This window comes from Dipodomys ordii, unplaced genomic scaffold, assembly GCF_000151885.1.
Source record: "Dipodomys ordii isolate 6190 unplaced genomic scaffold, Dord_2.0 Scaffold62, whole genome shotgun sequence".
Lineage (NCBI taxonomy): Eukaryota > Metazoa > Chordata > Mammalia > Rodentia > Heteromyidae > Dipodomys > Dipodomys ordii.
This window is the reverse complement of record NW_012267278.1, coordinates 1,315,396-1,339,188: the sequence shown is the minus strand read 5'-3', so window position 1 is coordinate 1,339,188 and position 23,793 is coordinate 1,315,396. Positions and strand designations below refer to the sequence as shown.

General features: G+C 49.3%; 2 protein-coding genes across 3 annotated transcripts; one reads left to right on the top strand and one right to left on the bottom strand.

Moving 5' to 3' along the window:
- The first annotated feature begins 7 nt into the window (after positions 1-7).
- On the top strand, positions 8-3,090 carry Smpd2 (sphingomyelin phosphodiesterase 2, neutral membrane (neutral sphingomyelinase)). Its single transcript, XM_013022350.1, has 10 exons — positions 8-495; positions 661-757; positions 891-967; positions 1,248-1,341; positions 1,454-1,543; positions 1,733-1,815; positions 1,926-2,058; positions 2,162-2,266; positions 2,439-2,592; positions 2,691-3,090. Exons 1-10 carry the CDS (start codon positions 446-448, stop codon positions 3,074-3,076), a joined length of 1,269 nt encoding a protein of 422 aa, XP_012877804.1. The 5' UTR covers positions 8-445; the 3' UTR covers positions 3,077-3,090.
- A 310-nt stretch (positions 3,091-3,400) lies between these two features.
- Mical1 (microtubule associated monooxygenase, calponin and LIM domain containing 1) lies at positions 3,401-14,270 on the bottom strand. 2 transcript variants are annotated; one of them, XM_013022423.1, is made up of 26 exons: positions 14,134-14,270; positions 12,791-13,090; positions 12,369-12,687; positions 12,067-12,274; positions 11,723-11,827; positions 11,059-11,163; positions 10,789-10,944; positions 10,179-10,279; positions 9,250-9,507; positions 8,923-9,038; positions 8,625-8,751; positions 8,357-8,438; positions 7,937-8,084; positions 7,350-7,540; positions 7,112-7,200; positions 6,952-6,993; positions 6,691-6,774; positions 6,412-6,565; positions 6,025-6,119; positions 5,471-5,714; positions 5,238-5,344; positions 4,835-4,948; positions 4,644-4,737; positions 4,331-4,430; positions 4,162-4,235; positions 3,401-3,842 (listed from the first exon to the last, which is right to left on the bottom strand). In XM_013022423.1, the coding sequence occupies exons 3-26, from the start codon at positions 12,624-12,626 to the stop codon at positions 3,694-3,696; spliced, it is 3,201 nt and encodes a 1,066-aa protein (XP_012877877.1). In that variant the 5' UTR covers positions 12,627-12,687; positions 12,791-13,090; positions 14,134-14,270; the 3' UTR covers positions 3,401-3,693. The 2 variants fall into 2 exon arrangements, with proteins under 2 accessions (XP_012877877.1, XP_012877878.1); XM_013022424.1 differs by having other exon boundaries at positions 3,402-3,842; positions 6,034-6,119.
- Positions 14,271-23,793: the final 9,523 nt, after the last annotated feature.

The following is a 23,793-nucleotide window of genomic DNA, read 5'->3' as shown; positions in this document are numbered from 1 at the left end:
CCGCAGGGGGCGTGGCCGGGGGCGAAGGGCGGGCGGTGTGGGCGGAGTCTCTCTCTAACTTTGCTCTTGTTGCTGTTGAACCGGATTTAGGGGCCCGGGAGGGGCGCGAGAGGGCCACGACGGCCAGGGACCAGCTTCAGGACGGAGAAACTCGAATCCGCCCTCCCGAGTGCCCTCTCGGGAACCCCAGGGGTCTGGAGCGCGCCGGGATTTCGCCCTAGATCTTCTTTCGGGATTGGCAGACCGCAGTATCTGGGCCAGAGAAGCGGGTTGTCAGGGTAACGCCGGAGTCTCCCCGCGGGAACCGCGTGGGCTTGGGGAGCTCGGGAGTCGGGGGCCCGGGCCACCTGTGTGCGCCACCTCGGGACGCGGCGCCGCCCGCCCGCCCCCACTCGCGCCCGGAGGCGGGAGGGCCCATCGGTCGGCGCCCCGTAGCGTCCCCACGATGAAGCCCAACTTCTCGCTGCGACTGAGGATCTTCAACCTCAACTGCTGGTGAGTGCGCCCCGGGAGTGGTGTCCGAGGGACAGCCAGGGGAAGAAAGAAGGCCGCCCTCCCCCCTCGGCCCCACGATCTCGGGGTGCACGCCAAAGCCCACCTCGGCCCCCAGCGCCGGCGGTGCCCATGGTCACCCCTTGCCCCCTTCCTTCTGTTTCTTAGGGGCATTCCCTACTTGAGCAAGCACCGGGCTGGTCGCATGGAGCGCCTGGGAGACTTACTGAACTTGGAGAGCTTTGACCTGGCTCTGCTGGAGGAGGTGGGGGTGGTGCGGTGCTGCTGTGGATCCCAGGCTGGGAGGAAGGCGCGGAGGGGGCGAAGGATGCGGGAGGAGGACCGTGGAAAAGCTCCCCGCGGGGAAAGGCTAGGCTGCATCCCCGCCCTTCCTTCAGGTGTGGAGTGAGCAGGACTTCCAGTACCTGAGACAGAAGTTGTCCCTCACTTACCCAGCTGCACACTACTTCCGGAGGTGAGCCGCCTACAGGCCTGAGCCTGTTCCCGAAGGGCTCTTGGTCCTTCCCTCCCTATCCTGCACACTGCACCCTCCTTCTTCTTCCTCTGGGTTTGAAGCAGGAAGATTCCTCCCTCACTGCTTTGTCCCTCATCCTCCTACAAAAGCTCTTCTGATGTTTGTTCTGGGTTCCAGCAATAGAGAGAAACGTTGCTGATTAAACTAGAGACAAGGGAAAAGAGGACTGGGTATTTTTCTCCTCGATTACCTAGTTTATTGAGCCAGGTTTGGCTTTCAGTGGGATCATTGGCAGCGGCCTGTGCGTCTTCTCCAAACACCCAATCCAGGAAATCACACAGCATGTCTACACCCTCAACGGTTACCCCTACATGGTAAGTCTCCCCCACCCCACTCCACCCCAACTAAAACAAAGCACAGGAGGCAGCCCAGGGACTGGGCAGAAGAGTGGCAGTGCTGAGTGAGGTGCCTTCCTCCTACCTGCAGATCCATCACGGCGACTGGTTCTGTGGGAAGGCCGTGGGGCTGCTGGTGCTCCATATCAATGGACTGGTGCTCAATGCCTATGTGACCCATGTAAGTGAAGCCAGTGGTACTTAAGGGCTGGGACACACAGCTGCTGTCTGGGGGTGAGGTGTGGGGTCAGGATGTCCTAAGGTAGCAGTGGGCAAGTTTTGCCATTCTGTACAAACACCATGCCAGGTGACTGACCCACCCTGATATAGACAGGACCCTGCAGGCTATAATTCCATCTGTCTCACTTAGCTCCATGCAGAGTACAGTCGAGAGAAGGACATCTACCTAGCACATCGTGTGGCTCAAGCTTGGGAACTGGCCCAGTTCATCCAGTGTGTGAGCCTGGGCTTGATGGGAAGTGGGAAGGGACCCAGGGGCTGAGGGGTGGTCAAGGCTCCACTTAGAGGGCACAATTCCTTCCTCACCAACCTGGCTCCCTCAGTCACACCTCCAAGAAGGCAGATGTGGTTCTATTGTGTGGGGACCTCAACATGCATCCAAAAGACCTGGGCTGCTGCCTGCTGAAGGAGTGGACGGGGCTGCATGATGCCTACCTTGAGACTCAGGACTATAAGGTGAGAACATGCCTGCCTGTTTCCAAACACTTCCACTTCTCTCCCTCTTCTTCCTCCCACATCTTGGGATGCCCAGAGCTTTCTAGCCACCTGTTTCTTCTAGGGCTCTGAAGAAGGCTGTACTATGGTGCCCAAGAACTGCTATGTCAGCCAGCAGGACCTAGGCCCATTTCCCTGTGGCATCCGCATTGACTACGTGCTCTACAAGGTCAGGTCTTTCCCCTAACATGTGTTTCTTGGCATCAGCCTGTGCATATCTACTGTTTGGCTCATCCGGTCTTGGGCAACTGATAAATTGAGAGTGTGGGAATCTGGGAGCTGGTTCTTTGGAAGAAGGCCTTCCAATAGGAGCTTTTCTCTGCCTTTTTCCCCTTGCCTAGGTGGTTTCTGGGTTCTGCATCTCCTGTAAGACTCTCCAAACCACTACAGGCCATGACCCGCACAGTAGCACTCCACTTTCTGATCACGAGGCCCTCATGGCTACTCTATATGTGAGGCACAGTCCCCCTCAGCAAAACCCCACCCCTACCCAAGGTGAGTCATCTCTACCCTTTCCCTTTATCCTTCTCTACCTCAAAGCAGCTGCTTCACTGTATGAACCTTTTCTGCATCACTGTTCTGTTTTGTTCCAGGACCAGCAGAGAGGTTGCCATTGATCAACCTGCTGAAGGAGGCCTGGACAGAGTTGGGGATTGGCATAGCTCAAGCTCGCTGGTGGGCCACATTTGCTGGCTATGTGATTGGTGTGGGGCTGCTTGTCCTGACATTGCTGAGTGTCCTGGTGGCAGGAGAAGTGACCAGTGACGTGGCTGTACTACTCTGGACCCCCAGTGTAGGATTGATATTAGGGGCTGGCGCAGTCTACCTCTTCCACATGCAGGAGGCCAAAGGTTTATGTCGGGCCCAGGCTGAACTCCAGCATGTGTTGGGAAGAGCAAAGAAGACCCAGGAATTGGGCTTAGAGCCTCAAGTAGCTGAGCTACTGGGGCAGCAAGCAGAGAACAGAGTTGAACAATAAAGTGTAGCACTTTAGTGGCTTTGCTTTTTTATCCTGTCCAGGCATCGTGGGGAGCACAGGTCAAGTGGTTATCACAATGGAGGACTCTGCACATCTGCTGTCCCTGCACATCCCTACCATCCACCTTTATGCATCCTAAATTCCATGTGTGGTAGGAACCTTTTTTTTTTTTAATGGCATGAGGGTTTGAACTCAGAGCCATGCAATTGCTCACTTGAGCTATGCCTCCAGCTCTTTTTTATTTATTCAGCTCTTTTTTATTTTTCAGATAGGGTCTTGGCATTTTTTTTTCCATTTTTTTCCAGTTTCAGACTGAAGATCCTTCTATCTATTCCAGATAGCTGGAATTACAGCTATATACCAACCACTGTGCATGGCTTGTTTGTTTAGATGGGAGTCTTGGTAACTTTTTTTTTTTAAATCTAGGTTAGACCCAAAGCATAATCTTCCCTAATGGCCAATTCCCAGGTTGCTGGGATTATAAGCATGAGCCACTGTCCCCAACTTGTGACAGAAGCATTTTATTGTCAACAGTAAGGCAGTCCAGATGAGTAGGAAGCGGTGACACTGTCCTATGAAGAGATTGCTTTGCTTGCAGGCAGCCAACAAACAGTCTTCTAGCCCTGGATCGCTGCCCCCGATACCAGCTCACTGAGCCGGCGCTCTTCCTGGAAGCGAATGAGAGCATCCCGCTGGTTTACCACATCCAACAGCTTCCTCAGAACCTGGTCCTCAGCCTGCCGATCATCATCTGTCTTCATAGTTTCTGAAAGGAGAAAATGAAGCTTAGAGAACAAGGTTCTAGGCTGGAAGATCAACATAATCCCAGTCGGTGTTTTTATTAACCCAGGCTTTACTAACTTGCAAAATTAAGATCTGTTGACCCTAGAGGATTTCTAGCATTAGTTGGCAACCACACTATTTTTGAAGGCAATCTTGTAGCAAAGCCTAATAGCACAGGTCTGACTGAATTTGAATGGAGAGTGGGGGTTTCAAAGCCCCACCTTCTGGTTTCCTCCTGAATTTCCTCAGGTACAATAGATCAGAGGACCGTATTGCACAAGGTCAGGAAGCCACTTGCCTACCTTCTCGGTTCATGTAGCATCGCAGCTCCTGGTCCAGGTGCCGTTGCTTCTCCTCCAGGTCCAGCTCCTGCACCCTGTGGAGGTGAGTGAGTGAAGAGGCGCAGCTCTGCAGGGTGCCCACAAGACTGGGGCCCTGCTCATTACCACTGTCACCATCTTGGTATCTTACGTGATCATGAGCTCAGCCTCCTCAGCCACCAGGCTATTTTTCCTCTGCACAAGCTGTAGCAGCTGTTCTACCCAGAATTTCTTTTGCTGCTCTGGGGAGCCTAGTAAGAAGGAAGAGGAGCAGAAGTGGTTATAAGACCTAAAGCTGGGGTCATGGGATCATAGCTTGAGGGACAGGATCCAGAAAAAGGAGGGTGTCAGAGCTGTATGGCCCAACTATTGAGCTTACTCTAGGCCACAGTGTGGTGGAATTTCAAGGGGCTGAACACAGTGTCAGGAGCCCCATTGCTTATCCCTCCCCCATCTCTACTTACTGTCCTGGCTCCTCAAGGCCAGCTCCAGCTTTATGCCCTCAGCTTCCAATTCCCTCAGGGCAGCCTCAATCTCATTTAGTCGCCGCTGAATGGCCTGAAAAGTACAAGACAGAAAGCCCAGAAATCTGAAGGAGCTCTGACCTCAGATTCAGCACTGTGACCCCATTCAAAGGCCTACCCCTGGGCCTCACCTGAGCCTTGCAGAACTTCTTCATCTCTTCCTCCTTAGCACGGCGCAATAGAGTCCGGCGCCATGTTGGGTACTTCTTCATGGTGCCAGAGTTCTTGACCAATGTCAGCAGAGCCTATGGGAGGGTTGGGCCAGTCATGGGTAGGGCCTAGACCTTGGTAGGTAGGAGTGGGGGAAGCTGTTTGAAAGGGCAAAAAAGAACCTGGGCTGGAAGTGTGGGTTTGCTCTGATAAAGAAGATGAAGGCTTAAAGGCTTAGGCAAGAGCAAAGTAATACTTATGGGACTTCCAAGAAGGAGACTCAAAAGAGAATGTGAGCTTTAGTTCTCTAGAAATGGGGATGGAGAGTATCTGTTGGATGCCTGCTGGCTTGATAGGGTAGCTGGCCAGATTCTTGCTACTTACCTGTTCCAAGTTTGTGTCAAAAGGTACATCCTCCTCCTCTTCCTCTTCCTGTTCATCCTCATCATTGGAGGATAGTCTCTCTTCCTCCTCCTCCATGGCTTCAGCATCTGAGCAAACCAGAGGGAGACATGGCTTGGGGGTCCCAAATCTCCCTTTCTATTCCTTCACAGGAAACCCAAGACTGCCATCCCACCACCACACCAAGCCTGCACATCTGTGCAAAGAACAGTTACCTTGTGGTACCTGGACTGACATACCCCAGCCTACAAAACTGCTCTGAAGGGCCTGCTGGGCCAAGGCTAAGCAGCTGCGTGGGGGTTTGGGTGGAGGCTCTGTTTCTGGGTCAGGAGTAATGTTAAGGGAGGCCAGCTGCAGACGCTCTGGGCTGGAGAGGCGAATCCTCCTACGTGTGGGCTGCTTGGGGCTTGAAACAGGAAGGGCTGGCGATGTGCTATCCTCCTCTGGTGTGGAAAGCTTCTGAAGAAGACACCATGTGGTCTGGTTAGGGACCCGCCCTGTGTGGAGTCAAGGCCACCTCTTTAGAGCCCATGTAGGCTCTGGCATCCATTCACTAAACACCATGTAGTGGACACTGTCCGGCAGTGTGCTGGATACAGCATTCACCTACCCCGACTGCTACTTAGCTGGAATTTCCTTTCTGTGCCACACACACACACACACACACACACACACACACGCACACACACACAGAGTTTTTACTGGGCTTTTAGGTCCCCCGTCGATCACACACACACACACACACACACACACACACACACACACACAGAGTTTTTACTGGGCTTTTAGGTCCCCCGTCGATTTCATCGATTTCATCCTCTTTGTGGCCGGGCTGCGGCAGGTGCTGCAGGCAGTAGAAATGTCCTGGGAAGGGGCAGCGGCATACAGGAGGCATCAGGTATAGGTAGCCCAATGCCAAGGCAGAATTTTTACCAGGGATGAGGCCACAGGACAATGGACTTGTAGCTGAACTGTTACCAGATTCTTTGTTCCTTAGGATCCCACATTTCGAGCTTGGAGGGGACAGGAAAGTCTTCAAGCTCAAGAGAAGTGCTATCTCAGGCTCCCACTTGTTCCTCACCCCCAAATGCTTTGCTCCCTCCCCACATCAGAGCCAGGCCCAAAGTCCCACTAGCAATCTCCCCAGCCCACTCACCATCTGGATGCTGCCCATAGCCACCTGGCCACAAGGTGGCCTCACAGACGTGGCAGCGGAAGCAGCTTCGGTGGAAGAAATGGCCATCTGCACAGAAGCGTTCCAGGATGTAGAGGTGTCTCCCACAGAGTGCACACAGGTCTCCAGCACCAGACTGCACAGACCCCCCCAAGACACAGAGTCAGCTGGAGCCTAGGGCAGTCCCAGGGATAATCCCCTGGAACCTTCCTTCCCTGTGCGCCCCAGGCCTCAGCCTACAGAGTGGACCCTGGTTCTTACTTCCTGGTGTTGGGATGGGGGAGTCAGGGGTACGCTGGGCTCAGGCACCTGTGGTTCTTCAGTATTTGGAGACTCTGCCTCTACCTAAGGAGGTAAGTGCTCAGGCAGGGTCAGCCAGGAAGTGAGTGTGCAGATACACAGAAAGGGCTGAAGGGAGAAGGGAGTAAGACATGGCAGGGAAGGCCATAGGACCTGGGGTAGAGGAATAGAAGGAAGGGTAACAGCATGGGGGAGGAGACCATCTGTCTTGTCTGTTCTCACCTGCAAACGAGGCTTCTTGCCACCAGCATCCTCCCCATTTTCCTGCAACAAATCTCAGAGCTGTGAGCCCAAGGCTCTGGCCCACCGCCCCCCCCTTGCCCCTGGTGGGATGTCTTCACCATCACCCTTACTGGGTACCCCAACCTCAGTTGACTCCTACCTTGGCCCTGGTCCGCTGTAAGGTCCTCTGAAGTTTGCCAAGGAAGAGGACAGCATTGGAGGCCCCTGGACAGACTTGTCTGACAGGACCTGTAGGCAGTCAAGATGATAGAGTGGATGAAGGGGTCATATGTGGCCCTCAGGGACCATCCCAGACAAGCCCTCTGAAGATGCCTCTACTCCCGTCCCTCTTGCAGATACCCACCCAACCTAACCTACTCATCTACCCTCCTGCTCACCTGGGCTGCGGTCCATGCTTTTGAAGGCACTGTGGAAATGGCTGAGATAGGCGATGAGGCCCAGCGGGTCACTGCCGGCCACCACTGCCTGTGCAGACAACACTGGTGCAATGCCCAGCTCATGCTCCGCCACCCTCAGTGCCCAGGTGGTCACTTCCACAGCTCCCATCCCCTGCAGCTCTGAGGGTTCCCTGTGGGGTATTCAGGAGAGAAGACAATAGGAAACAAGAACTGGCCCAGGGAAAGAAGGAGGAGTTAAAGCCATCAGAGGCAGAGACAGCAGGGAGGGGCTGGGGGACCATGGAGGGAGAGAAGAGGGCATAAAGGTTTGTTCTCTCTGCTGCAGCTTCACCCCATTGAGAACCACTTTCTCTGACACTGGGGCCCTCTGCCACTCACAATGTCTTTCCCAAGCTGTGTGCACTGGGCAGGAGGCAGTCAGGCAGTGGAAAGTGGAGCTGGGTGTCTTGGGCATTCCTACCTCCTGCACAGCAATCTCCATTACCATGTGGTAGAGGGAGGAGCAGGGGCAGTGACACACTAGGTGTATGATTTGCTGGGGGACCCTTTGCTACTCCCCAACTCACAGCAGTCCAGGCTGGAGGCGGTGGACCAGGGCACAGAGAGCTAGCCCATCAGTCCAGGAAGAAGACAAGTCAGTGACATGGACTCCTGGGTACCCAGCTGTTTGCTCCTGGCACCAGTGTAAGAGCTCTTCCTGGGTGCCTGCTGACCCTAGAAAGAAAGGCTGTGCTGTTCCCAAGCCCCCCTTCCGCACGGAGTGTGGACTTCTGTGTAGGAATGAGTCAGGGACCCACTCACCCTGGGGCACCAGCTAATGCTCACTGCCAACAGTATCTCCTTCCTCACTCAATTCAGGACCTTCCTTCTCTGGAGGTCCCCACGTTGCCCCACCAAACCAACATTCCAGTGTGCTACTCTGTCATGGCCTCCACCTATGTGTGGCTGGTTGAGTAGTTTGTATATCCCTGGAGAAGCCTGCCCACCTGTGGCCGACACCTCTGCATCTGTCTTGTCGCTCTTCTTCTGCACCTGCTCCTTGGCCATCACATCATACAGGTCTCGTACCTACAGCAACCTCAGTCTCAAAGCAGCTGATCACACAGCCCCCTGGACCATGAGGGAGGGGCCCACCTGTGGTAGGACTGGCCCCCGGGGGCAGTGATTGGGGAGGGAAGGCCTGGCCTGGAGAAAGGGACTGACTTGGGAAGCCTAGTGGAATCCTGGGGGGAGAGGAGGAGAGAGGAGTCTGACCTGATTGGGGGTCACAGCCCGGAGGTTCAGGTTGGGGTATCGAGTGGCTGGGTCCAGCCTATATTGGGTCACATTGCGGTGCATGTTTTCTGGGGATGTCTGTGACAGAAGCTGGTACAGGCTCTCGCTGAGAGGGTGATGGTGGCGGGCAGGGGCACAATGGGAAGGTATCTGTAAGCATCCATTCCTCAAGAGCTGCCAGACCTTTTCTTGTACTTTGTGTTTCCCCTATTCCCCCTGCCCCCTCTTCCTGACCCTTGTGCCAAGTCCTGCACTAGTTCCCCAATTCAGGCCTCACCGTTCAGCCAACACCTCTAGGGGTTCAGTGCCCTCTGCCCACCGCTTCACCATCCAGGCTGCATCGAAGGCTGCCAGGAAGCCTCGCGCCACTCCAGTGCCCAGGGGCCAGAAGGGCTATAGAGTCAAAGGACAGGAAAGGGACAATAGGAATCCAGTGGGAGCAACCACACCCAAATGATGCAAGGTTATAGTGGGGAAGAAAGGGAAGATCCTTTCATCACACCAAGCAGCTGCCACCTCCACCATCAGCCCTTAGCTCCTCCCCTCAACAAGCCAGCAGTTTCTCCCCCCACCATGAGTCCCTTGTGCCTCTTGGAGCTCTCACCTCCACCAGGCAGTCCCCCACCAGTCCCAGCAGCAGGCGGGCTCCATGCTTCTCTTGCACACGAGCAGAACTGTCTGCCCGCATCATACTTGTGAAGTCAAAAGCAGACACATCAGGCCGCCCACGGGCATCTTGTGCAAACTCGAGTTTCCCGAGCTTGCCGTGTGTGGCGAAGTCAGCAGCTGCCCTGGCAAAACGCTGCAGAGCCTCGGGTACCACATTGGCACTTTCTAGCAGTCGATCCGTCTCTGGCCAGTCCTACAGAGCAGAACCTTTGAGACTTCTGAGAATAGGATCCCAAGGATCCCTGTTCCCTTGGCTGCAGAAGTCAAACATACAACGGCCCAGAGAAGAGGGAAATGCTCAGCTGCACATTCATGAGGCCCAGCCCAGCGTTCAACTGTTGATTAGCCAGACTCAGCAGCAGTTGGAAGCTGACCTGGGAGTAGAATTCCCAGAGCCTGCCTCCCATGTTCAAGCCCCTCCCTTAGCACGCATCCTCAGACCATGCTCTCTGCCCATGAAGCTCCGTCTCACTGCTGTCATACACTTGAGGCCTGCTCAGAGCCTCAGTCTGTCTATCATTTGGAGACCATATACTTAACTCATAAAAAATTGTATCAGAAAATACAAATTAATCTTCAGTAAAGCACTTAACACATTATAGGCACACAAGTAGCTCATTCACATTCACCAAATACATGTTAGGTACTTTAGGAAACATTCCACGCACTGGGAATTAGCATGAAGCAAGAGACAATGCAACAAAAATCCCTACTCTTGTCAAGTTCATATCTGTAGAACTGTTTAGCCCAGAATATTACTCCTCTGCCATGTAAACTGCAGGGACAGGGCTTGCAGAGGTGTTGTTAATCTGGAAGGGAAGGGGGGTCCAATCCAGCCTCTCTCTGCTTGGGCCCTGATCCTACCTGGCGCAGCACCCCTAGCCTTAGCAGACACTGCTTCTTGGCTGTCATCACAAAGTAATGAGTGTCATCCTTGTAGTATACAATGTTCTCCAGATCAATGCCTGGGGAGACAAGACAGGGGACAGGAGTTGAGTCCTCTCCTGATGATATATCCACTTTTCAAACACTCCAGCCAAAGCTGACCAGGGAGAGCTGGAATCACAGCTCAGGCTGAAGTGACTTCCATGCACAGAGCCTCTGATTCCTAGTGACACAAAGGACCATCTGCCCTGGTCCAGAAGGCCTGCTGGCTTGTAACCAAGAGGGAAACTCAGATGAGGTAGCAGCTGGGAGACGAGCACTACATGGTCACATGGCAGTGTGAAGCTTAAGTAAACAGAGCATGCTCTTGAAGTTCACTTCTGTTTTCAACTTAAGTCATCTTTTATGGAGCACAAAGCAAACGCCCAGACATTTTATATGAGATTCCAGTAATTTTCCTGCCAAGTGGGACTGTGACTGCTTAATCACTGGAGGGGACAGTCTTTCTCCTTTGCTGTCAGGAGACAAGAGGACAAGTGTGGAATTTCTTGAACTAAGGACAGGTTCCAGAGGGAGACTGGTGCCTGACCTGTGGCTTTGAGCAGGCTCTGAAAGAATTTCTGGTTGTAGATCCGAGCCACACCGCTGATCTCAGGTACCTGTGTCTCTTCCACAGTACGCCCATTCACAAAGTTGGCCGTGATGCCAATGGCCAGTTTGCCACGCATTTCTCGAACTGTGAAACCTAGTGGTAGGAACAGATGGGTATGGCAGGAGGACCAGGAGTATAATTTTCTAGAAAGGTCCAGGAGGAGCTTTTTTTTTTTTTCAGGGGTGGGGGAGGGAAGTGATCATTCACCTTCAGGGACAAATTTCCCTCCTGCAGCCGAGATGAGGACATCAAATTCATAGTTGGCCAGTTGGGCTGGAGGACTGGGCTGCAGCTGGGCACGCCAGCCACTCCCTGGGGCAGAGAGTATGAGAAGCACACAGTATAGCAGTCAGTGGGGTTCTACACTCCAGTCAAGCTAAAGAAAACAAGTAATGTGTAAAGTACTCAATCATACCTTCCTAGGAGCCAAAAAGGAAGATAAGGAACACAATTCTCCTATTTCCTTTTCTTTCTTTCTTTTTTTTTTGGGGGGGGGGGTGGGTCGTGGGGCTTGAACTCTGGGCATGGGCGTTCAAAGTGAGTGCTCTACAGCTTGAGCCACAGCACCACTTCTGGTATTCTAGTGGTTTATTGGAGATAAGAGTCTCATGGACTTTCCTGCCTGGGCTGGCTTTGAACCTTGATCCTCGGATCTCAGCCTCCAGAGTAGCTAGGATTACAGGCATGAGCCACAAGTGCCTGGCTACTTCTATTTTCAATGTTCCTATTTTGCTATTCCCATTTCCATGCAGCTGAGAGGGTTGCCCAGGCCTCACTATTAGACTCAGCTGACTCCCACACCCACCCCTTTTATCTCCTGGCCAAGATCTCCTTAGTGGGTGGAGGTTCCCAAGAGCAAAGAAGTACTTACTCTTTCTTGGAGGAGGCTGGAGGCCAGTAAAAGTGACACCCCAGTGAATCTCCACCCCCAGCAGTAATGCCACCTTCAGTAGAAGCAGCTGAAGCTGTCGGATGCCTGCAAAGGGGGGGACATAGAAACAGGGACTCAGGACTGGCCAGCTTCCCCTACTGCTGGTGTATGCCAAGCCAGAGCTGGAGATAATCTGAGTGCTCACTCTGTCCAACTCCATCTGGATTCATGCACCAACCAATGTCTTCAACTCACCTGGCTAAAGTGAATCTTGTTCATCCTGCCTGTTGGCTTGTCCAGCAGCTCCCTCCTCCCCCTGCCACTGGCCACCACGTGGTACTCACTGATGTGGTCCAGAGTGCCAGTGCAGAAGCGCCCGTAGAATTTCTTGGCACCAAGTGCCCGAAGGTCATGGATGGTGAAGGGCCAGAGGTGGAGCACGTTGTGGCGAGAGAACTTGGTACGCTTTTCTACCAGGACTACGCGGGCCCCCAGCAGTGCCAGCTCCACAGCTGCCCGCAGCCCACAAGGTCCAGCACCTACCACCAGGCACTGTAAACACACAGGACAGAGTGGGCATGACATCCCATCTCCCTCCTCCAACTCCCCGCACTGCCCATGCCCTTCCAAGATCTCCTGTAACTACCTTGGTGCTGGCACAGGCCTGGCCCTGCTCGTAGACAGGCTGGCCGGCTCTCTTGTCCAACTTGGCCCATAGTGACTTGGCACTCCAATAGTTGAGTTGAGCTTTGATCTTGTAGTACTGGGGTAGTCCCCCACCAGGCTCCAGCCCCAGAGCCCCACAGAGTCCCTGAAAACTGCTCAGCACATCCTGGCACAGCTGGGCCTGCAGGAAACTCTCAAAGTGGGCATGTGCTGGGTTGGTAGAGGTGGGTGAAGCCATTGGAGGCCCCCCTAGGGCTCCTGGGAAGTGAAGCAGCTGGGCAGAGAGAGCCTAGTGGCTGCTGGGAGAGAAAGAGGGAAGAGATAAGGAGGAGACTGGGAGTGGGGGGGGAGGAGGAAGGGGAAGAGAGAGGCGGCTACTGCCCCAGTGAGTTCTGGGCCCACCTCTGATTGGCTTTTCTGCTCCCAGTCCACTCCTCTTCCAGAATCAGCTCTGAAGATGGCGGCTATCACTTTCTCAAGTGAAAAAATTAAATCACCAAATTTGGAAATAAAAATTCAGGAATCCTGGGCACAAGAAACCAGGGCAGTCTCCAGCTGTCCAAGTCTCTGGCTGTCCAAGGATTGCCAAGGAGTGAGGGACCCTAGGATTAGGAGTGCCAAGCATAGGGGGCCTGCCTTCTTGCAGCGCTTGGGGGAGTTCTCAGAGGTATAGAGGGCAGGCTGCCAGGAAGGTTTCCTTTCCTGTAGAGAGCAAGAGAGCTCCTGTCGGAAACCGCAGCTGCTAGACATATGTACCGCCCCATCTCACCCCAGCTTCTGTGTGCCACGCCCCTTGATGGCCTCAGCCCCACGCTGGGTATGGGATGTGTCTTGTGTCAAGGGCAAAGATTCCTCCTGGGTACTGGTGCTTGCCTCTTTGACAGCCTTGTGCAGGTTTCTCCTCCAAAGCCACCAGAGGATGTTGCCACTGACTATGTGACAGAGGCCTGACTGTTATTTCTGACTCAGTGTGGTTAAAAAAAAAAATCACTTCCTCTAAGATCTTGTCGCTGCTTCCATGGGCCATTGGGGGAGAGAGGAGGAGACAAGAGCAGCTGGGCTGGCCCCCCCCAGAGTCCTTACACCCCAATCCTCACTGCCCCATTCCTTGTGCGCTGGTGCGCCCCCTCTCCCAGGAATCTCGCCAGACAAGGCGTTCCTTTGTCCCCTCTCCTCCCCTCTGGCCCAGACCAAGTTGGGTGGGGGGGAAGAGAAGAGGGTTGTAGAGACTTTCTCACGCTGGGGCTGGAAGGACTGAGAGGGTCTGGGGGATGGGGTTGCCCAGGGAGGGTGGGCGAGGCATTGGGGGCGGGTCCCTCGGGCTGAGCCCTCTCCCCCAGCTGGCCCTCCGTTGCCAGTCTCCCAGGAGAAGGCTAAAGTTGCCCACGGCGAGTGGCCAGGACGAAGGTGGACAGAACCTCAGACAGAAACCTACTGTCTTGGGAGTAGGAGTCTTGGGTTGGGGTTTGGGGGGAGCCTTTCACGACGGGGGACAAAGACGAGCCCCCGGGTAGAAGGCCAGAACAAAGGACGTGCCACGAGTGCGGCGGGCTGAAGGGATGGGGAGCCGCATCGGGGGCGGCGGGAGCGGGGGACGCCAACACTCGGGACCGTGCAGTCCGGAGAGGGGCTTGCGCAGGGCAGGCGTGGGGACCCGCGGCTGCCTTTCCCCGGAAGTGCCCCCCATTCCCACCCCGGGCCGGGCCGGCAGGGGAGCGCACCGCGGGCGCCGCCGCACCACTTACCGCGCGGCTGTGCGGCCGGAAGGGCGTCCCGGGACCCGGGGGCGGAGGAAGGAGTGGCGGCGCGGGTGCGAAGGGCGAGCGCCGGGCGGTCCTGCCCGGGAGTGCCGCGGGGTGGGGCTGCGACACGCGGACCCCGAGCCCCTCGGAGGCTTTATCTGAACCTCATTAGCATCTCATTATCCCGCCCCCCCCCAGCTCGACACAGTCCCGGCCCGCCCCTTTCTGCAGGGTGACGCCCAAGGGCGCGGCTCTGAGAGCCCCGGGGTCCGTCCCGGGGCCTGCCGAGTGAGTCCGGCCTAAGGAGGCCTGAGTAGCCGGGGCACCCCGTATCTGATCGCGCACCCGCGGGCGAGGCGGGGACCCCCGGCACCCCGCCGTACCAACTCTGCTGCCAGCGAGCGCGCACGGGAGTTTCTTGAAACTGGTGGGTCCGAGAGCGTGGCGCCGGACTGTCCGGACTGTCCTCACCTCTCCCCCATCCCGGGTGCCCCGCTGCAGGGTTACTGGGCCCGCCTTCCCACGGGCCGGACTTGTAGGCTGGGGCTGAGAGCCAGGTGTGCAGCTCCCTCCCCTGCGCAGGCCGAGGAAGGGAAGAAGTGGGGTGGAGCCGGGGTTAGACTATTGCAAGGAAAGGCGGGATGGGAGGTGGTGTGTGGGAAAGAGGCTTCATCCTCAATGTTCCCGTGTTCCAGAACCAATTAGAACGAGGACCCACGAAACGGTCCAAGCTGAGGTCCTCTGAGATCCCCTTCTTCACGTTGCCCACGAGGAAACCGCAATCCAGAGCCCTGTCCACGGCAGCTGGTTAATATTAACGAAACATCAGCGCTAGTTTGTCGAAAGTCACACTATGAATATTATCTTAACATCCGTGTTTACAACTGTCCTGTTTAACTGCAAGGAAACTGAAGGCCACAGAGACAGCATGACCCACACAGGTTACACAGCACACGTGACTGATTCAACTTGAGTAAGGGAAGGACTGGCATCAGAGCGGTTTCTGGCTCAGAGGAAGTAACAGGGCTACCAAGGAATAAAGGCAGGGGCACCCTCCTTGAGAACTGGACCAGAAAGGGCAGGGCCCTATGCCTCTCCTTGATGTTTTCTTCTCACTTTGCATTTTGCCCAGAGACCCTGGGAGATGAAGACCTGAACAACTCGGTCTGGTATTGAGAAGCAGGCTAGGAGGGAAGTTGGGAGGAAATGCCAGGAGAGGCCGAGCAATTCATCCAGGCTGGCTAGGAAAACTAGGGCAGTCTCCCAACCGAGCTCATTCTAGCTCTTGAGTGTGACAAATCATTTGGCTTTGAAAGGAATTTACCAAATATCAGACACACCCATATTTTTTATATGTAGTAAAATGGTTCAGTTTATGTGGCTACTAAAGGAAACAACTAAAAACATGAGGATAAAAATAACCTGAACTGCTCAATTTCTATTTTTGGCTTTAAAATATATTTTAAACATGTTAACTTAGTAGTGACATTCCAAAAAGGACGTTATTCTTTACCTTTTGTAATTGCAACCCTCTGTACGTCACCTTTATATAACTTCTTTTTGTTGTTGTTGTTGGTCATGGGACTTGAACTCTGGGCTTCGGCGCTGTCCCTGAGGTTTTCAGCTCAAGACTAGCTCTCTATCACTTGAGCATCGCTTCCAGTTTTCTGGTGGTTAATTGGAGATAAGAATCTGGTGGACTTTCCTGCCAGGACTGGCTTTGAACCACGATCCTCAGATCTTAGCCTCCTAAGTAGCTAGGATTACAGGCAGCTTAAAAAAATTTTTTTTTTCCAGGGCTGAGAACCGAACCCAGGGCCTTGCGCGCACCAGGCGGGCGCCCTTCCGCTGGGCTAAACCCCCAGCCTAAAAATTTTTTAACCTGTCCATTTATGAGTCTATAGTGCTTCTTGATCAGAGTCACACTTCCCATCATTCTCTTCCACTCCTTTGCCTCTTCCTCCAGACTTACATTTCCCACTTTTTTTTTTTTTTTTTGCCAGTCCTGGGGCTTGAGCTCTGGGCCTAAGCACTGTCCCTGAGCACTCTACCACTTGAATCACGGCACCACTTCCAGTTTTTTTGAGTAATTTTGGTCTCATGGAACTTCCTGCCTAAGCTGGTTCCGAACCACAACCCTAAGAGCTCAGCCTCCTGAATATCTAGGATTACAGGTTGTTTCCCACTTCATTACCCCAAATGTAATTGGAGAATTCTGACTATATTTAGACACCCCCATATTTAAAAACAGTGTAAAAATGCTATAAAGTCCACAATATGTGGGTCACCAGACTTTCAAAACTCTCCCATTCCCTTTCTTTAGCAGATGGCAAGTAGCTTCTCCAACTTAATAAATAGCACTTGTTTACAAAGGCTTAGCAGAATTGGGCTTGACTTTCAGTTGCAACAAAACAGGATTGTGTGGCTTTCTGAACAACAAATATATAGTAAAACTTTTTATTTTTAAAAAGATCATAGGACAATAATGAATCTAGCGATGCTAACAAAAAATAAAAGAAAACAAAAACATGCTGACTTGGAGCTTTTTATGTTAATTACAGACATACACTGCAGCTTAAAGCTAGGGGGAATAGGTTGGTCTGGAATCCAGAAAGTCTGGTTGGATTCCAGCTGTGCTCATACTAGTGACCCTGGAAGCTTCCAAAAGTTACATATCAATCTTCTCATCTCTAAATGCAGGCAGTCAGTGATTCAACTTCCTCCGAACATTTCAGTTTTGAGCCTATTATTCATTAGGCTGCTGGCCTTAAAAAATGTTCAAGCTAGAAAACTCAAAACAATTACCTCAAAAGAAGAAAAATGACCTCTATTAAAGGTAAAAGAGTTAGTCTTGAATCGTGATCCACATTAAATACTTCTGTGAGACTAAAAACATACTGGTGGTGAATCACATTGGCTAGTTTATGTTAGATCAAATAAGTGGCTCACATTATAATTTTTCTTAAAGAATCCTATATAAAAGATTATAAAAGTGGCTTGATTAAGATTAGAGAGTCAGAGAAGACCTATCCTAATTCTGATGGATGGTAGTGATGAGTCAGACAGTGGGGACAGACTACTTTAAGACTGAAAACCACCTTCCCCTTGAGCCTTCTGGCAGTAAAGGACTTAGTGTGGTGTGTTGGGCAATAACCTAGAGGGCCATGTGGCTGGAAGTGAGATTGGGGAAGAAGAAATTGGGGTTGGGGATTTTATAGTAGGTATGGCAGGAAATTGCAGGAACTTTCAAGCCAAGTAAGGACATGTTCATATCTGCTTTGATAAATAGTGCAAAGGTATCATTAGCAAGGCATTCTCTATGATGCTAAAGGACAAAGGTTAAATCTCAGGCTAAGAGACTGTGTACAGTAAGGATGGTGGATGGACTAGAGTCAAAAGAGATTTTGAGAAATCAACTTGGTGATGGATTCCTGGTGTGGGGGACACAGGGCTAGTCATTCATACCTGTAATTCTAGTTACCAGGGGGCTGAGATCCCGAGGAACTTGGTTTGAAGCTAGCCCAGGCAGGAAAATCCATGGGATTATTATCTCCAGTTAACCACTAAAAAGGTGGAAGTGGAGCTGTACTCAAGTAGTAGAATGCTAATTTTTAGAAGAAAAAAAACAAAAAACACCAGTTGCAGCACTCAGGTGCTGAGCTCAATAAAGAAATAAATACTTCTGTTTTTCTCTCTTGGCTTAATGTGGGTGAGTCCCAAACTTGTACCATTACTTCTTTGCTACTTTCCCTTCCCAGCTGATCCCTCTGTATGTGGCTTTTTACTCAATTCCTTTTCCATATGTCAAAACATGATTTTACAGACTCCAAAGTAAGGGACTCTATCCTGGAAGGCTGAAAAGGTTATATTTAAACACTTTCTCATAGTTTGATATGCGATCTCTGTTGTTCTTTGAGTACAATTATAGGGAATACTTTTCCAGAAGGCACTTAATCCTACAAAACTTATCTAAGATTTTTTAAATATTATTTTGATTTTAATTCTAAGAAAGCTTTGGCTTAACACTTTACCTAACAGGATAAAAATTTGAACTAAAACCAAGAGCCACGCTCTTCTTTTGGAATATCATCTACAAATTCATAAAGTGTCACATGACAGATAGTAAGAATTCAAAATAATAAACATACTTTAGGATGCAGAAAACTCTGTTCTACTTGTGCTCAAATTTTCTTATTCCACACTTCATATTGCATATAACATCACTTTTCAGACTCACATAAAAAGTTATTTCTTGCTAGTGTTACCTAAATGTGAAAATTCCTACATTTCATGTTGAAATGATGGGATGAGCTTTAATTTGAAAGTTCTAATGTGGCACATTTCAAATGAGAATGGCATATGTCCTATGTCCAAGTTAATCAAAGTTAACTTTGCTGCTTAATTAGTTGTAAAGAATTTGAAAGCAAGATAAAGTACAACAATGAGGGGCTGGGAAGGTGGCTCAGCAGTAGAGTGCTTGCTTGGCATGCTTGAAGCCCTGGGCTTGATTCCTCAGTATTATATAAACAGCAAAAGCCAGAAGTGCAGCTGTGGCTAAAGAGGTAGAGTTCTAGTCTTGAGCACAGAAAGGCTCAGGGACAGTGCCCAGGCCCCGAGTTCAAGCCCCAGGACTGGCAGAATGAATACAAACAACAAAAGAACTACAACAGTGGCATCCCAGCTTTATTTCTGTATTACTCCTTCCTTCCTACATGCTATGTACCAAGGCATACCAGAGGGATTTTTTATTTTTAGGGTCATTCCTCTGGGGTTTCCTTTACTTTGTGAGGATTTGTCTTAAATTTGGAAACAAAAAGGGTAAACACTTAGCTTTAATATGAAAAAAATTGTCCTAAGATTAAAATATCCTAACCAGGAACCCATGGTTCACACCTGTAATTCTAGGTACTCAGGAGACTGAGATCTGAGGATCCCAGTTTGAAGCCAGCCTGGGCAGGAAAATCCATTAGACTCTCACCGGAAGTGGTGCTGTGGCTCAAAGTGGTAGAGGGCTAGCCTTGAACAAAAGAGCTCAGGAACAGCATCTAGGCCTTGAATTCAAGCCCCACAAATGATAAAAATAAAATATCCTCAATAATTGTGAAAAGACATTTTTTAGCTTTGTAGTAACTTCTCATCATATGGCAAATTTTGATCAGTCTGTCAGTACTAGTGAGTACTAATGAGTACAATTAAAATGGTAATTAATTCACTTTTGTAGGAGACATTGTAATATCTGCTTGCTTTATGCAAAATGTTTATATGCTCACCTTTCAGGGCTAGCCATTTGGTGAAGCAGCATAGTAGTATCAGCAAAGCACATGTCCCAGTTCTGGCTGTGCCACTTGCATTATGGCCCTGGGAAAGACACAAATCTCTGTGGGCCTCGATGTTCTCATCTATAAAGTGGGTGTAATAACAATAGTACTTACCTCACAGGACTGTTATGAAGATTAGGTAAGCCTTCATTTAATGGGTTTTGTGTGCATAATAGTCATGGCTCTCTTACTTACTACAAATGCAAATCTAAGGACTGAATTGTTTCCTCCTGCCCCAAATTCATGGTGAAACATAACACCAGCTGCATGATTTTTCAAGGACTCTAAGGGAAGCATTTTCATGTCCATTTTCTTTGGGTATACAACTGAGCTTTGAAAAAGAGATTTCACTCAAAGGACAGAACGTATAGATGGGATGAAAGGGAGGCTGGAGGGGCAATGCCATCACCTTTTGTTTCCCCTTTGACAGCTGGCCAGATAGCCTAGTTACAGCTCTCTGTGGGACTGCATGGCACCCTACATAGATAGGCCTGTGCTGCCTACTGAAGGAGACACTAACCAATTATGGCTATGTGCACTTGCAATGTGGGCAGAGCAACAGAGGAACTGCATTTTAACTTCAACCAATTTTAGTAAGAAGTTAAACACTTGTTTCAGTTCTTGAAAAAAATTCATGTTTGTGCTACTTGATAAGTAGATCTAAGTTTTCAACTGTAAATCATACAAAATGTACAGATCAACTACAGTCCAATCAATCTAAACAATCAAATGGAGATGGGAAAACTTTAAAAAATACCAACATTTAGGGATTTAATATAGGTGTAAAATATCTCAGTATGTTTTTGTTAATTACATGTTGAATATTTAGCAAATATTCTACTAATATCATCTTTTCTGCACTTTTTTTCTTTTCATTCTCTCTCTTTTTTGTCAGTCATGGGCCATGATCTCTAGGCCTGGGCACTGTCTCTGAGCTCTTCAACTCAAGGCTAGTGTTCTACCACTTGAGCCACAGCGCCACTTCTGGCTTTTTCTGTTTATGTGGTGCTAAGGAACTGAACCCAGGGCCTCATGCATGTGAGGCAAGCACTCTACCACTGACCCACCTTCCTCTTTTTTACACTTTTAAATGTAGCTATTAGAACATTTATTATTTTTGTATAATCTCATGTTTTATTTCTCTTACTGCACTGTTGAAAGGGGGTAAAACCTGACTTACAAACAGCCATATAGGATGGATGTCTTAGCATATGCCAGTAGTACCAGTTACTCAGAGGTTGAGGTTAGGAGGATCACTTAAGCCCAGAAGCTCAAGACCAGCCTGGGCAACACAGTGAGACAAATGCTTCAAAAATATTTGTCCTATCACTGACATCATTTCTTCACATGCCTAGTCCTAGTCCACACCTAGGGGTGTATCTCAGTGATAGAGCTTCATGGATAGATTAAATAAGCTAAGGAGTAGTCCTTGTACCTAACCAAACAGCCATGCAACCATATTTTAAAATAATTACCTAAGGAAAAAAAACAAGTAAAATTAATTTAATACTATGCATCTCCTTCAGACAAAGTGTGTGAAGAGGCTTTTGAATAGCTGGTCAAAAGTTTGTGTTTTTAAAAAGTTAAATTGGACCCCAGTGGATCGCACTTGTAATCCTAGCTACTTAGGAGTCTGAGATCTGAGGATCGAGGTTTGATGACAGCCTAAGCAGGAAAATTCATGCAACTCTTATCTCTAATACACTATCCAAAAGCCAGAAATCGAGCTGTGGCTCAAGCAGTAGAGTGATAGCCTTGAGCAAAAGAGCCTTAATGACAGTGGTCAGACCCTGAGTTCAAGACCTAGGACTGGTACAAAAAGAAAAGAAAAGTTAAACACAGTAAGAAAAAATAAAAAGAATAAAGTTAAACAGTTTAAATGACTAAATTAAGAACGTGAAATAATAGTTAAAGTATAACAGTGTTCATAAAACATACCTTTGTTCTAGTCAGGTCTAATATATTACTTTTTTAATGCATATAATGTGATTAAGTCAAGTGAAAACCTCAGAATTACCATTAACATTCACAAGAAAACCTACAAACTCAGGAGGGTCTAATGTTGGCTGGGTTGGCGCAGATAAGTTACCTGGGCTGAATATACTTGCTCTGGACTCCCATTTGTTTCATTTGGATTCCTATTGAAAAATGGCCCGAGGCGCTGGAGTCCAGGGTGAGCACTACCACTGAAAATCTTTATCACAGAATGTAAGATGGTATGCTATGAAAAAATAATTTGTGTAAAGAAAGGGTAAAGAGATGAATATAATAAAAAACATAAATATGTAGCATGTGCAAGGTCTATGTATATATGGCCTTGCACATATTATTTGCTCTACCACTGAGATACACGCACAGTCCACTGCTACACTGTTTCTTAAGTATGTGACATGTAGAGTGACTTACTTATTAAATACAAAGGAAGGGTAAAAAACAGAAATTTTGACATGAAGAAATCTGGTCACATGTACTTCATTCTGCTGATCAAAATAAACATAATCAGAGATTAAAAGAAAAAGTTGATGGTAATCAAGGCTTGGTACATTATCATCAGCATACCCAAATTAGTTTGTAGGATTTCTTTCATGAGAAACCAATCTCCTCATATAGGTATTTCAATGTAATCTCCTCATATAGATCACAGTGGACTCACAACTCTTAGTTATTATGATCTTTAATCTGTTCTCAACCTGTTACCGAAGAACTGTTTACTTGTTTAGAAATAAAAATTAACCAAAATGTGATGAAATGTCATTTATGTCACTCAAGATAGAAATGTTTATCTTGCTAGAAAACTCTGTGTTGGTGTCTTTGATGATATGCACAAGAAGCCAGTATGTCAAAATACTAAATGAAGCTAATGGTCAACTGTCAGCACAAAACACTTTCTTCATCCAATGTTCTTCACATAGTGTACAATGTATTTTTACATCATAAAACTGAATTGAAAAAGAGCTATTCGTCTCATATTTTGGATATACATTATGTATGTCAAAACAAGTGAACTCAATTATGTGATATTGAATTAAATCACATGATCATGTGGATATAGCTAAAAAGTCAACTTTAACTTGTATTGATTCATTTTGGACACATGTCAAAGTATGTGTCTGCATCTGTTTATAAGTCTGATCTAAGGATATTGTGTTTTCAACCACTTCCTTTGATTTTTCCCATCTTTAAGTTTTTAAATTAGCTATGCTTGACACCAGCCAATGGGCTTGTGTTAGGTAAGTATCTTTCCAATCAAAGTAGTTTGCTTCTGTCACCTAAGAATTATTTTTCTAAAAAGTTCCTGCTTTGGCCAGGTGTCTTGGCCCTTGTTGATTACATTTTAGTTACATTCTTTTCCTTTCTGCACTATCATTAACATATTCTGTTATAAGCTCCTTAACTTTTAGTTTCATGTTCTTAATTAAACCACATCCTTTTACAGATTGAGAACCTGACCTCAGCCAGGTTCAAGGCAGAGGTAAAGCCTGCTGGATTAGGGATAAAAAGGGAGCAGCCTGCCTGCTGTTTGCTTGTAGATTTTTAGATGATGGCGCACCCTTCTGTAGAAGTAAACTTTGCCTTGCCGAGTTCCTTTGGAGTTGGTGTCCTTATTTCTACTAACATCCCAACATCCCCAGCCATTTCTAACAACACATCAAACAGGTGTTTAAGGACCCAGGCACCTAATAATACTGAGACACATATTAGAATAAAGGCCAGGAACTAGATTGGGTGACAAGGGGACCATGAGACTCAAAATGACTTGTCAAGGAGCACAGAAAGGGCTGTCTGCCTTTAACTGAAACCCTACCTATAGCCAGGCCTGACAGGATGGTGAGACTGGACAAGGAGTGTTAACTATAATATGTACACATGGTGATGAGATAGTGGGGGTCTTGGTAGCCAATGAGTCCACTGGGGAGGTCTTGTGTGAGGAAAGGGCTCGGATAAGGGGAACTGGGGAAGTGACTCCCTTTCTTTAAGGATGGGGCAAACCCCATGGAATCCTGGTAGCCAGGCAACAACATTCCAGAGTCAACAGCAGCCGGCTCACTTAGAGAGCAAACTTGAAGACAGAAGGATGTTCTCCTGCTGTATGCCCAGGAAACCCTGGTGTGACTGCCTCATTGGAGCCTGGCGTCGCTGGATCAGTGCTCACCCTGGACTCCAGCGCCTCGGGCCATTTTTCAATAGGAATCCAAATGAAACAAATGGGAGTCCAGAGCAAGTATATTCAGCCCAGGTAACTTATCTGCGCCAACCCAGCCAACATTAGACCCTCCTGAGTTTGTAGGTTTTCTTGTGAATGTTAATGGTAATTCTGAGGTTTTCACTTGACTTAATCACAATG

What these genes read in the sequence shown, in the direction of transcription:
- Mical1 (XM_013022423.1), bottom strand. Translation starts at nt 12,626, where the DNA reads ATGGCTTCACCCACCTCTACCAACCCAGCACATGCCCACTTTGAGAGT. An exon ending in GGCTAGGGGTGCTGCGCCAG is followed by an intron (nt 9,508 to 10,178) that starts GTAGGATCAGGG and finishes TCTGCTCTGTAG; the next exon opens with GACTGGCCAGAGACGGATCG. An exon ending in TACAGCGGACCAGGGCCAAG is followed by an intron (nt 6,994 to 7,111) that starts GTAGGAGTCAAC and finishes GATTTGTTGCAG; the next exon opens with GAAAATGGGGAGGATGCTGG.
- Smpd2 (XM_013022350.1), top strand. Translation starts at nt 446, where the DNA reads ATGAAGCCCAACTTCTCGCTGCGACTGAGGATCTTCAACCTCAACTGC. An exon ending in TTGAGACTCAGGACTATAAG is followed by an intron (nt 2,059 to 2,161) that starts GTGAGAACATGC and finishes TGTTTCTTCTAG; the next exon opens with GGCTCTGAAGAAGGCTGTAC. An exon ending in TTGACTACGTGCTCTACAAG is followed by an intron (nt 2,267 to 2,438) that starts GTCAGGTCTTTC and finishes CCCCTTGCCTAG; the next exon opens with GTGGTTTCTGGGTTCTGCAT.